The 12,159-nt window shown below is 37.2% G+C and overlaps 1 protein-coding gene across 2 annotated transcripts in view; it reads left to right on the top strand.

Annotated features, from left to right (window-relative positions):
• The first annotated feature begins 3,594 nt into the window (after positions 1–3,594).
• Positions 3,595–12,159, top strand: part of LOC141623163 (uncharacterized) — a 50,532-nt gene continuing 41,967 nt past the window's right edge. Inside the window, exons 1-13 of one of the 2 annotated variants that reach the window (XM_074439234.1) lie at positions 3,595–3,785; positions 4,028–4,062; positions 6,299–6,380; positions 6,462–6,565; positions 6,651–6,746; positions 6,842–6,889; positions 7,818–7,868; positions 8,192–8,295; positions 8,422–8,539; positions 10,529–10,630; positions 10,713–10,913; positions 11,618–11,775; positions 11,908–12,066. In XM_074439234.1, coding sequence (XP_074295335.1) covers positions 4,048–4,062; positions 6,299–6,380; positions 6,462–6,565; positions 6,651–6,746; positions 6,842–6,889; positions 7,818–7,868; positions 8,192–8,295; positions 8,422–8,539; positions 10,529–10,630; positions 10,713–10,913; positions 11,618–11,775; positions 11,908–12,066 — 1,238 coding nt within the window. In that variant the 5' untranslated portion in view covers positions 3,595–3,785; positions 4,028–4,047. Of the gene's footprint in view, positions 3,856–4,027; positions 4,063–6,298; positions 6,381–6,461; positions 6,566–6,650; positions 6,747–6,841; positions 6,890–7,817; positions 7,869–8,191; positions 8,296–8,421; positions 8,540–10,528; positions 10,631–10,712; positions 10,914–11,617; positions 11,776–11,907; positions 12,067–12,159 lie in introns of both variants that reach the window. The other variant, XM_074439233.1, reaches the window with a different exon arrangement.

Below are 12,159 nucleotides of genomic sequence, written 5' to 3'. Positions count from 1 at the left end.
TATAACGATTCATTAACGCTCTATTAGTGCATTCAGGAGACAACCATTAGTAAAATCTTTAGTTTTGTACTGTGTTAGGAGACTACCATTAATAAAACTCTTTGTTTTGTACTGTGCTTTAACTTTGTGTATGTTGTAATGTTGTTCATTATAGGTTGCCTATGTGACACCAATATTAAGTGATTTTTGCTTCTCTTGTTCATGTTCTTAACTCTTTCCCGGTAGTTATCATCAATCTCCACTTTATTTTTTATATCATATCGTAGAGATAATCATAAAAAAATCTTAAGAGAGCTCTTTAAAACAATATTTATGAGACTCAAAAAATTTTGGGCTGATACATAAGTTCCAAATATGTCTCCTATTTATAATCATAGGATCACACTACCTTATACTAATCTTTCGATATGGGACAATTCTACTATTTATATGTATTATATTCACCACACCTACTTATTTTCCAATGTGGGACAAAACATACTAAAAAGTACACAATTTTACATATTAAGAAGTACACCATCTTTAATATGTGCAAATAATATGAAATCTATACTCTAATGATAGCATTTTTTTACCACAAAGCTAATTATATTATTTTCATAATTTTTTTAACGATATTTTTTTACCAAATGAAATGTAAAAGTTTGATATAAAAATTGGAAATATCACTTGAATATAATTTAGGAAATATACATATTATAATAATTAAAAGATTCTCCACTTTATTTTTTAAATCAAAAATTATACTTTCCTAAATTGATTTTTGATGATGTGGACGCTCTGAGATCACTCGAAAAAACTCTCTTTTATATAAATATATATAGATATAGATGAGAGAGTATGTGATGAAGTTGCCGAAATATAAATGACAATATAAAAGAAAAAAAAGATGTTAAAAGGAGCTAAAACATTTTCACTAGCTTAGCAGGTAGCTGGTCTACCTATTCTAATAGAAGGGAAGGGGTGTGAAAATTGAGAGTATATTGTTAATTAAAATAGAGTTTAAAATATTATAAGAAGCACTCACTTGGAATATTTTTTTTTTTTTGGTAGAATGTGAGCTTTTTTGATTAATAATAAAGAAATTTTACAACCCAAACTATTACAAGACTCCACTTTTAAACTAGACTAAGTACAAAAGGGACATCGAATATTAATCTTACTTAGCCAATTACAATCCCTTGGCATGACACAATCATTTAACTTTCCTACAATTCGACCATGCACCAGATTCTGAATTTGTTGAGCCAACTTCTCAGGCCTGCAAAGAGTAAGCTCTAACCGAGCATTGTTCCTTTGCATCCATAGAGTATACCAGGCAGCCATAGTTGACTACCCTACAAATTCTTCTTTGCAGCTTAGACATGGAGCTATAAGGAGTATTGAGCTTCAGCTGCAACCATTGTTCCAAACCTGCAATCACCTGTGAGGAGTAGGCACATTCCCAGAAAAGATGATCATGTGTCTCTTCCCTCATCTCACACAGAACACAGCTAGCAGTAACACTTAGGCCCAACTTAAACATCTTAGATCTAGTGTTCAAGGCTGCCCTATGAATCAACCAACCAACAAAAGCATGTTTAGGAAGAACCCTGGTATCCCAAACATCCTGATACCAAAGGACAGGAGGGTGTGGATCCTGTAACCAATGGTATCCAAAGATCGATAGTGTATACACCGCTTGAACCATCCAACAGCTTATCCCGATATCCACCTACTAAAAGATCTTTTACCCTGCAAATATTCCTCCAGTTCCAATTGGAGTCAGGAGGAGGATGATAATCAGTCCAATCAGCACCTTTCATATAGACATGATCAATCCAAAGAACCCATAACCTGTCAGCCTTTGTATAAATCCAATTCACTAGCTTTCCCACACTAGCTATATTCCACACCCCAGCATCTTTAATACCCAGACCACCTTCTTTTTTACTACAACAAACATTATGCCATGCCACCAAAGGTGCCCTGTTATAATCTGAACCCCCACACCAGAGAAAATTCCTGCAAATACCCTCTATTCTCTTGACAACACCCTTAGGGATCAAAAATATGGAAGCCTAGTAGTTGTGCAGAGTATTCAGCACAGAGTTTATAAGGACTAGTCTACCAGCATAGCTTAGCTTCCTAGCCCCTATACCTCTAATCTTTGAAACAATCTTATCCAAAAGCACATTACAATCAGCCTTGGTTAATCTACCAGGTTGAATAGGAATCCCAAGGTATTTAAAAGGAAGTGTACCTTCTTGGAAACCGAAACCCGAGCAATATCCTGTTTCGGGGACTCGATACTCCATTGAAGACCACCTCTGATTTAGCAGCATTTACCTTGAGTCCAGAAAAGCCAGAAAAAGTAGCCAAGACTCTAAGAATAAGCATGATAGATTGCACATCCCCTTTACTGAACATTAGAAGATCATCAGCAAAGAGTAAATGAGTCAATCTCAAGCTCTTACACATAGGATGATACCTGAAATACCATTTTCTAGTAGCAAAATCCATAAGTCTAGATAGATATTCCATACAAATGCAGAAAATAAGAGGAGAAATAGGGTCCCCTTGCCTAAGCCCCCTCCTTCCATTAAAGAATCCAAACTGAGCACCATTCAGATTAAGGGTATAAGTTGGAGTAGAAATACAAGTCATAATCATTCTTCTAAAATTTCCAGGGAAGAGAAGAGCCTCTAACATCTGGTCTACAAAGGCCCATTCAATTGAATCATAGGCTTTTTGAAGATCAAGCTTGAAAAGACATCTTGGAGAGGCTTTCCCTCTATTATATTGCCTAATGAGATCTTGGCAAATCAAAATATTCTCCAATATGCTCCTCCCTTTAACAAAAGCACCTTGAGTCTTGCATATCAAATCAGGGAGAATGAGGGCCAATCTAGAACAAAGTAACTTTGAGATAACTTTATAAATCACATTACAGCAAGAGATAGGTCCGTAATGCTTGACACTAGTAGGCCCATCGATCTTAGGGATCGAGTAATGACAGAGAATTTATCCGAGTAAGCAACCTACCGTGTCAAAAAAATTAATAATGACCTCACGTATATCTTTGCCCACAATGTCCCAAGAATACTTATAAAAATGACTCGTATACCCATCGGACCAGGTGACTTGTTTGAGGGAATACTAAAGAGACTCTTCTTGACTTCATCAGCTGTGACAGGTCTATTTAGTAAGGCCCAATGTGCCTCAGTACAACACACACCATTCCTGACCACATTAGAGTTCACAACATCAGTAGACTTATAAGAACCCAACAGATCCTGGTAATAATCCAAGAAAGCTGACTGTATAGCAGTCCCATCAGTACACATTTTGTCTCACTTGGAATATTGTCATTAAATAATCCTAAAATATAAAAAAATAAAGTCAATTTAGTGCACAAAGAAGGATCAAAATGACACTAACCAGCTAGTCTTGCTATAGACGGATATATCCGTTTATAACTAAAGACGGGTCAAATAGCTTGAAAGTGATGACATTTTTGGCCCTCACCACCCACTTGTTGTTTGTCCTATTAGGAATGTGATATTGTATTTGACCCGTCTTTAGATATAGACGGATATGTGACGTCTATAATGAGATTTTGTGGACACCAACAGGAGACAACACTTGTGAGGACCTAAGAACTTGAAATCAGCTTTGGAGCGCAAAGATGGCAACAGAGATGAATTGAAACGCCACGAATTATTTTTCCCGAGAAAAAAAAGGAAAAATCAAGAACAACACGAACACACATACACTCAAAAAAGAACCGAACTACTCATAAAAAGGTAAAAAAAACAAAAAAAAAGCATCACCTGAGAAATCTTCGTGTGCAACACCATTTCAACACGTTGCCCCGTATTTCCTCACTCTCAATGCATTTTTTTTCTCTCTTTTCCCCATTCTCTCTAATTCGTACTAACAGTTAGGGTTTGTTCTTGTAAATTAGTCTCTGACGATTTTTGTTGCTGTAAATTTACGACATTTTTCGTTTTTTGATCGGCGACGTTGATTTTGATTTTTGTTGAAGGTTTCGGCGATCAAATCATCATGTTTGAAGCGCATGTAAGTGATCAAATCGTCATGTTTTTGATTTTATTTATTTATGATTTGTTTGAGCGAAATACGTTGTTAGTTTGATCGCGTTGCTATGTTATGATCGAAGATTTGTGTGACGAATTAGTTGCTGTTTTTGTTGTGATTAGATGTATGCGATAGTTGTTGATTTGATTAAATGAGAAGGAAGTGTAGTTATGAAATTGATTTAGAGATTGTGCCTTTGAGAGCTGATGCCAGGAGCTTGGTGTTAGGTTGTTTTGAATTTGTTTTGTAGTATGGTGGAGGTGAGTTAGGGTTGAATTTGTATTGAATTTGTGTTTTGATATCGAATAACTGAATTGGCCAACAATCGTCTTTATGCGACGCATTTATGAAAGTGTCCTACGGTTGGATGTTTTTGGTGGAACACAAAAAAGTTCTGTTGAGGAACGAAGGTCTGATTGAGATATATTAGGTTTAGAAGTGATTGTCGATAGCATATAAATCTGAAGTTTGAGAGCAGTTCCGTGTTTTAAGGATAACAATGAATGTTGGTAGGTAATGTTAGTATGTGCCCGAGTGCTTTGCACTAGGCTTATAGAACCAATAGCAAAAGACTAGAGACTAGTCATAAGTTCAGAGAGGTGCCTCCTAAAAGCGATTGGTGATATGAGGAGTAATCACTAACGTATAAACGAGTCTCCCACTGGTAATTCCACAGATGTATGTGGGAGAATGCCCAATCACACACGTGGGAAGTGACCTCAATCGTACGAGCGTGCTTGCCACGTGCTCGACATGACACTTAATTCTAGTAACATATTTTTTTAATAAAAAAGTTCTATGACTTGTGTCCCAAACTCGACACTGTGGCATCCACCACTGGACACGTTATTGACCTTATCACACCCGACTCTTTTAGCTGAGTTGAAGTAACATATCTTGTAAGCAATATCTTTGATAATAGCAGCTGTATTGTTTTCTTGAGTACTGAACACGGGCGCTACTCACTTTCAGAAATCAGAACCTAATCTTGTGCTATCTGAAGAGAAGAAACAAGTGATTTTAGAATGGAAGTTGTTATTGGAGATTATGTTGAGTGTGGTTAGGATGTAAATGGCGTTAAGTTAAGAGGTCAAATGAAGATATAACCCTGGGGCTCTGTTTAAAATACCATCAATACCTGAAGGGGTCTGCTATAGTACTTCCTCCATTCCACTTTTATTGTCCTACTTTCCATTTTGGGAAGGATTTAAGGAATAGGGGTAAAATTACTATACCCCCTTAATTAAGAAGAGTGGGGCACAATGTCATTTTATAGAGGAAGTGGTAGCTAAAAATAAAATGGAGAGAGTAACATATAAGTACAAAAAGGTATGGGAGTAACTAGTAAGGTTAGTTCGCGAGTACAGAATAAGATAATTTATTGAGGGATCTGGTCTAATATTTCTTGAGATCAAAGTAAAAACAAAGTAACAATTTTGAGTTGGAGGTATGGTATCTAAGTTGACAAGCACTTTTCTTTTGTTGTGTTTGAATTTTCGTCTCTTAGCACTGTTAGTGTTCAATTTTATTTGCTCCTTTTCATTTTTGTTGAATAGTCGCCTTTTGTGCAATCAGATAAAATGTAGAATGTTTCTTGTTCACTATATGTTGTCATTACTTGATAGTGAATTTGCTAATTTGGTGTTTTTAGTTTGTGACCCTGTGCTATTCAAAGGGGGTACGACTAAATTTTTGCAGATGTTGTATAGTTCTTGGCATCAAGCCATCAACCTACCTGTCCAAGATTTCATTTGTCGCCATTCACTTCTATCTAATGTTTATGTTAGGAATTATACCTTTTACCTTTCACTTAACCTATCATCGACTGCTTACACTTCAGCACTTACTAGGGGGAGTAGGGGAGATATGTGGGGTGATGCCTTTTAACGCTGGTTAGTCACATGGAAATTTACCGAAATATTACAGGACGGCCAAGGAAAAAACGTTTTGAATTTTTTTTAGTCGATCTTGTGCATCTGTGGGGGTAGGGTTCAAGGAATGATTACAGTTTCTACAACATCTGTCTGATTTACTGGCTTTTCTGTCAGTGTTGCCATTTCCCTTCCTCAGATTATAAAAAATCGTTTAAATTTTTGCAATGTATCTTCTATTTTTTATTTTTTGAGCAACCCTAGAGTTGTTTGCATCCTCTTTGAGTCTGCTGTACTTATACTTGTCACTATATATGTGCAACATGTTTAATATACTTTTCTTGCAGGTCCTTCATTTGCTTAAAAGATATTTAGGTGAATATGTCCATGGACTGTCTTTAGAAGCTTTAAGAGTCAGCGTGTGGAAAGGTTGGTAACTTAATATTTAGAACCTTGGGGTCAAGACCGTGTAATTGTTAGCCTTACAATATTTTCTGATTTGTGACATAGGTGATGTTGTCCTCAAAGATTTGAAGTTGAAAGCAGAGGCATTAAACTCACTCAAACTTCCTGTAACGGTGAAAGCTGGTTTTATTGGTACCATAACATTAAAGGTACATTATTTATGTAAACGGTAACAGTTTGCTTCATCATCCTTCCTGGTTGAAGGCATGTTATCTTCATCTTTTTTCTGTGTAGGTCCCTTGGAAAAGCCTGGGCAAAGAGCCAGTGATTGTTCTCATAGATCGTGTTTTTGTTCTAGCCAATCCAGCACCCGATGGAAGCACTGTCAAGGTGGCTCTGTGTGCACTTTTAAGAAAAGCTTGGTTTTTTAGCTGTAACGAATTTACATAGCCTTTAATGCCTATGTCATTTTGTTGGTGTTATAGGAACAGGACAGAGAGAGGCTCTTCGAAGATAAACTTCACCAGATTGAGGTCATCTCTCTCTCTCTCTCTCTCTCTCTCTCTCTCTCTCTCTCTCTCTCTCTCTCTCTCTCTCTCTCTCTCTCTCTTCTGCGTTGACATTTTTTATGCCCTTTTTTTTTTGCGCTTACAGTAATGGTTGTGACTTCGGTTTTGCTACAAATCTATTTTTTCGTTTTTGGTGCTTTGTTTTTCTTTTGGAACTCTATGCACCTTGTTCTTATAAGAATAAAAAAGGCAAACAAATGATTGAGACAAAGGGAGTATTAAACTTGTATCAAACTATCAAAGGCTTTGAAGAAAACAGATTTCAAGTGATTTTGGGATTCTGGATATTGGCTCACAATTAGAAGTGCTATACTCAGCTGACCTTACACTTTCCTCTTGTGCACGCTAAATTGTGGCAAAAAATAGAGTTGAAAGAAAAAAAGTAAATTTCCAAGGCTTACTCTGTTTGCAACTTTGTCTCCTGTTATGATTCATGTGTGAAAATGTGAAATGCATAGTGAAGCACTCTTCAGCTGTAGCTTTGTGTGCAAGTAGCGTTACCTTCACAATCTGCACATGAGCTCTGTTGTTTTCATTATTATATCAAGAAGCATATATTACTTATTTATTAGCTGACATATCTAACATACATGCAGTTTAAAGAACAAGTGTATGTGTTATATTTCTTTCTATCCCTTCTCTTTTGAAGTATATCGATGTTTGGCAGATGAATGCCTCTTTGGAAATTTTTATCTTTGTATTATTTTAGACAAGGAAAAGTTAGATGCACACCAAAAAAATAAAAAAAATCTGAATGTCACTAACATAGTCCCTTTATATGTAGTAGTGGAATATTAGCTACTTGTTTTTGTTCCCTTTTTGTTGTGATCTTAGATAATGGGAGGTCATTTTTGCCCGTATGATATTCATTGCTTTTCTCTGTCTTGTGCAGGAAGCAGAGGCAGCGACTGTTGAAGCAATGTCTAGATCAAAACTTGGCAGCGTATGGCTTGAAGTGTTATTTTTATTCGAATGAATTTCACTCTTACATGCTTGTATTATGTCAATTTGTTCGTGTATATGTATATGCTGTTGAATAAATTTTACATATCTATGTTCGTTGTGTGTCTTACATATTTTAGTTTCTTGGCTCTAATTGGATTTCCATTTAGCTTAATGACAGATTTGTAGTGATGTTTAGCACAGTTGTGTGGTTTTTATTTTTTAATGTATCATTGTTAGTTTTAGTGTAGTGATTTCTACCTGTCACGCAGTGGTGGCCTGTCATATTTATCTTTATTTTGTCCTTCATTTTGTGTTCTGCAGAACACTAATGGAAATTCTTGGCTTGGCTCTCTTATTGGCACTATTATTGGCAATCTTAAAATCACAATTAGCAATGTTCATATCAGATACGAGGATTCTAGAAGGTTCGTTATTATTTTTTTTGGGCGCATTTTCTCACTGTACGCTTCAATTATACTTCACTGAGTAATAAATGTTTTTTCATTAATAGGGGTACTGCTCATCACTAAATTTGTTTCCCTGATATGCAGCAATCCTGGACGTCCATTTGCTTGTGGTGTCACCTTGGCCAAGCTTGCTGCTGTTACAATGGACGAGCAAGGAAATGAGACCTTTGACACAAGCGGCGCTCTGGATAAACTGCGCAAGGTGAATCTCCGTTAAACTTTGTAAACTGTGTAGGTATATTTTTTTTGATAAGTTAAATTGATGGTGGCAGTTTAACTTTTTCCTTTTAGATCATTCTGTGATTCTGTGATATTGGCTTAGATTTGCTCTTGCTATGTGCTACTTAAGAAATGTCAATTTTGTTGTATTTTCTTGCGAAGGTGTGAACTGTACTTGGACTCATTTGGAGTATTGGTCTTGGCGATTGTATTAAAAAGTTCCCTGTGCTCTTGGCTTAAACGATAGTGTCCAAGTGTCATACTCATGTCGAATTGACGGGTCTTGGCCCCTAGTTTGTGAGGTGACATGAAGATTGTTGAAGTCGTGAAGTGACTGGTGTGTTAGGTATTCGGGCTTGATATGCGGGGTATTTAGAGTGAATTGATATAAAAGGTCAAGTAGGTACTACGGCCCTTGTTAGAGTAAGCTGCTGCTGTAATTTGTATGATAACAATTGATTATTTGATATAACATGAATGAGTGCGTGACATAACTTAATATCACGCTTCTTGAAAATACTGTGCTACTCACCAAATGGCTGGTGCCATGCAGTGTAACTGTGTAAGTTATCACAGTCTGGTAGAAATACGCCATGAACACGTAAAACCCACCGTCCAATTATGATCTTGGTTTATAAAATGGTTTCCTAGCTAAAACTAAGTGATTTAGGTTTTCCCGAAGAATTAGAAAAGACAATTATGTTAAACCTATTGCAAGGCTAAACCAAATGGATCTTAATTTTAGGGAATACTGTTATGGAAACTTAAGAAATACTCCCGCCTATTCTATTTTATCTTCCCCTTTCTTTTGGGTTTCAAAATTAAGAAACTAATGCAGTTACTTCTCTACCCTCATATTACCCCACCACTTTTCTCTCTCATCCTCTCAACTCACGCAAACCCACTCCCTCCTAACCTATCACCATCCGAACCTGGCCTTCACCACCATAAATCTAGCCAAAAACATCACTGCTGAAGCAACCAAAAACAGCCCCCATGATGGCAAACCAAACTCAAATGTTGTGTACTTGCGTGTTTGGATGTGGGAGGAAGTGGGTCATCGTTGGAGTGCGCAAGATGTTCTTCGGTGCGCGCAAGGTGTTGAGCTCACCGACATATTTGTTCCTCATGCAAATCTGGAATGGCGTGATGTGCGGTGGTCCGGATGGTGCGGCGTGATTTTGCAAAAGATGTGATTGTAGGAGATGGGATGCGTGTGTGTTGTTACTTTCAACTAGTTAGAAAGAAACAACAATGATGGGGTGGCAGAGGGAGTTAGATGCAGTGGTGAGTGAACTGATCGGTGGTCGGAGGTTGGGCTGGCGTGCCGGTGGTGAAGGGGAGAGAGTGCCAGTGGTTGTTATAGCGGTGGTGGTGGTGGGTGGGTTGAGGGTAAGGTGACGTAGTGGGTGGTGAATGTGAGAGAGAGCTTGAGAGGGCCAGGTTGGGTTTTTAGGGGAGAATAAGTGAGGGTAAATTTGAGCATTCATGTACAATTAATGTCTCAAAAAGGAAATAGGGAAGAAAGACCGACTAAGCCCAAAAAGGAAATAGGGAAGATAAAATAGAATAGGAGGGAGTATGATCTTTCCCCGTTATGGGGTGGAATTAAGATATTTTAACGTAGGACGTTCTCGTAGGAGATCTATTGGTATGTCTTACTTTGGCACGAGGACTTGAAGCCAATATACTGTTCTGCTTTGTTTCTCACGAGTAACATATCTATTTTTTTTTAACCAAAATAACCGTCCTTATTTATTTTTGCTACTTTCTATTATTAAAGAATTAATTTCCCTTTACTATGTTTGAACAATGGTTACCTTCATCCTCCAGCTTTTGTATGTAGTGGTAGAATTTGGTTTATGGAAAATGTATTTCTCATCAGTGTCAACTATTTTGGGGAGAAGGCTCTATAATGTTAGCGTAGTCATCTCTTTTGGATGTTTCTAGCCAACCTCTTGTTTCTTTACAGTCCTTGCAGCTTGAAAGACTTGCTATATATCATGATTCTGATAAACCTCCGTGGAATATCAATAAAGGATGGCAAGAGCTTATACCAAGTGAATGGGTTGAGGTTCGTCAATAGTTGTTTTTTGAACTTGGTTGGACTAAAAATTTAGTAGTTTGTTCCCTCACTAATACATCTATGTTTCCAGATTTTTGAAGAAGGTGTTAACGAACCAGTAGTTGGGCATGAAAGTGTCAAAACATGGGCTCTAAATCGTTCATATTTAGTCTCACCTATAAACGGGGTCCTTCGATATCATCGGCTTGGTAGTCAAGAAAGAAACAATGCTGATATCCCATTTGAGAAAGCATCTCTTTTTCTGAACGATGTTTCATTGACAGTTACAGAGGTATTAATGATTTATTATGTGCAGGAACATTTCATCATATTATCAGCCAGTGTTTCCTATGTTTTGCTGTATGAATAAATTTGGATCAAGGATGTTTAAAAAAGAGAGTCTTACATAATAATTTAGGCGTTGATCATGATTAGCGTTACAACAACAATAACGTTACCTTAATGCCTCTTGGGATAAGTAAGGTAAGGGGTTCGGATCTAGGCAGTCATATGCCTGTGTTGTAAATAGTATGACTGATTGCTATTCCCCTCATTTAAATCCAAGTAGTTTGGTCTCACTTTTTTCGTGTGAGGGAAATTCATGGGGGACTTGGATCTGAATAGTGGGAGTACTTCATAATATAAGAAGTCAGACAGTTTGGAGTTTGGAAACACTGAGAATGTTATGATGGTGATTTATCAAGTCATAAATTCAGGAATCTTCTTCCAATACAAAAATTTAGTTGAACTTTTTTCCAAAACAATTTACTAAAATGTTCTCATCATCTTTCTTTTTGTGAAGCAATTGTCATCTTGCGGAAGTGTACTACAATTGTATATTTCATCTTGTCGATGACCAAGAAGACTTGTGGTTATGAGCTCATGGACGACTTTTTTGTTTCATTGGGATGTCTACATTATGCAGTGATCTTTTCCCATAAGGCTGAAATGCATCTGCTTCTGAACAAATGTTTGTTTTCTTTTGACTCTCCTCAGGCACAGTATTATGACTGGATAAAACTTTTGGAGGTTATTTCACGATATAGAATGCACATGGAGATTTCACATCTGAGGCCTGTTGTACCAGTCTCAGATGGGCCTCATCTGTGGTGGCGTTACGCTGTACAGGCTTCTCTGCAGCAGAGGAAAATGTGGTATTGTCAGACATCTTATACACTTACATTGACCTCATCTGTAGTTATATTTTAGCTGGTGGAGTTGAACATTTATATTCTTTCCTCACATTAAAGTTTGGACCTTGAATTAACGTCTGTTCAAAACTGCAGCTACCGCTTTTCATGGGAACGTATGCAATACCTTTGTCAGCTGCGTCGTCGTTATGTTCAAGTATATGCGAACTTATTGCAACAATTGCCCGAAGTTAACAAACACGAATTGCGGCAGATTGAGAAGGATCTGGACTCAAAAGTTATTCTCCTGTGGAGGTTTGTACATTAAACTTGATTCTCCGAAGTTATTGGACTACTGGGTTGATGTGCCCTGCACTGAGAGGAAAACTATCATCTTTCCATATAAAA

This window comes from Silene latifolia, chromosome X (genome assembly GCF_048544455.1).
Source record: "Silene latifolia isolate original U9 population chromosome X, ASM4854445v1, whole genome shotgun sequence".
In the NCBI taxonomy this organism is placed as follows: domain Eukaryota; kingdom Viridiplantae; phylum Streptophyta; class Magnoliopsida; order Caryophyllales; family Caryophyllaceae; genus Silene; species Silene latifolia.
The sequence above is the reverse complement of the archived record's forward strand: the minus strand, read 5'-3'. Positions and strand labels throughout refer to the sequence as shown.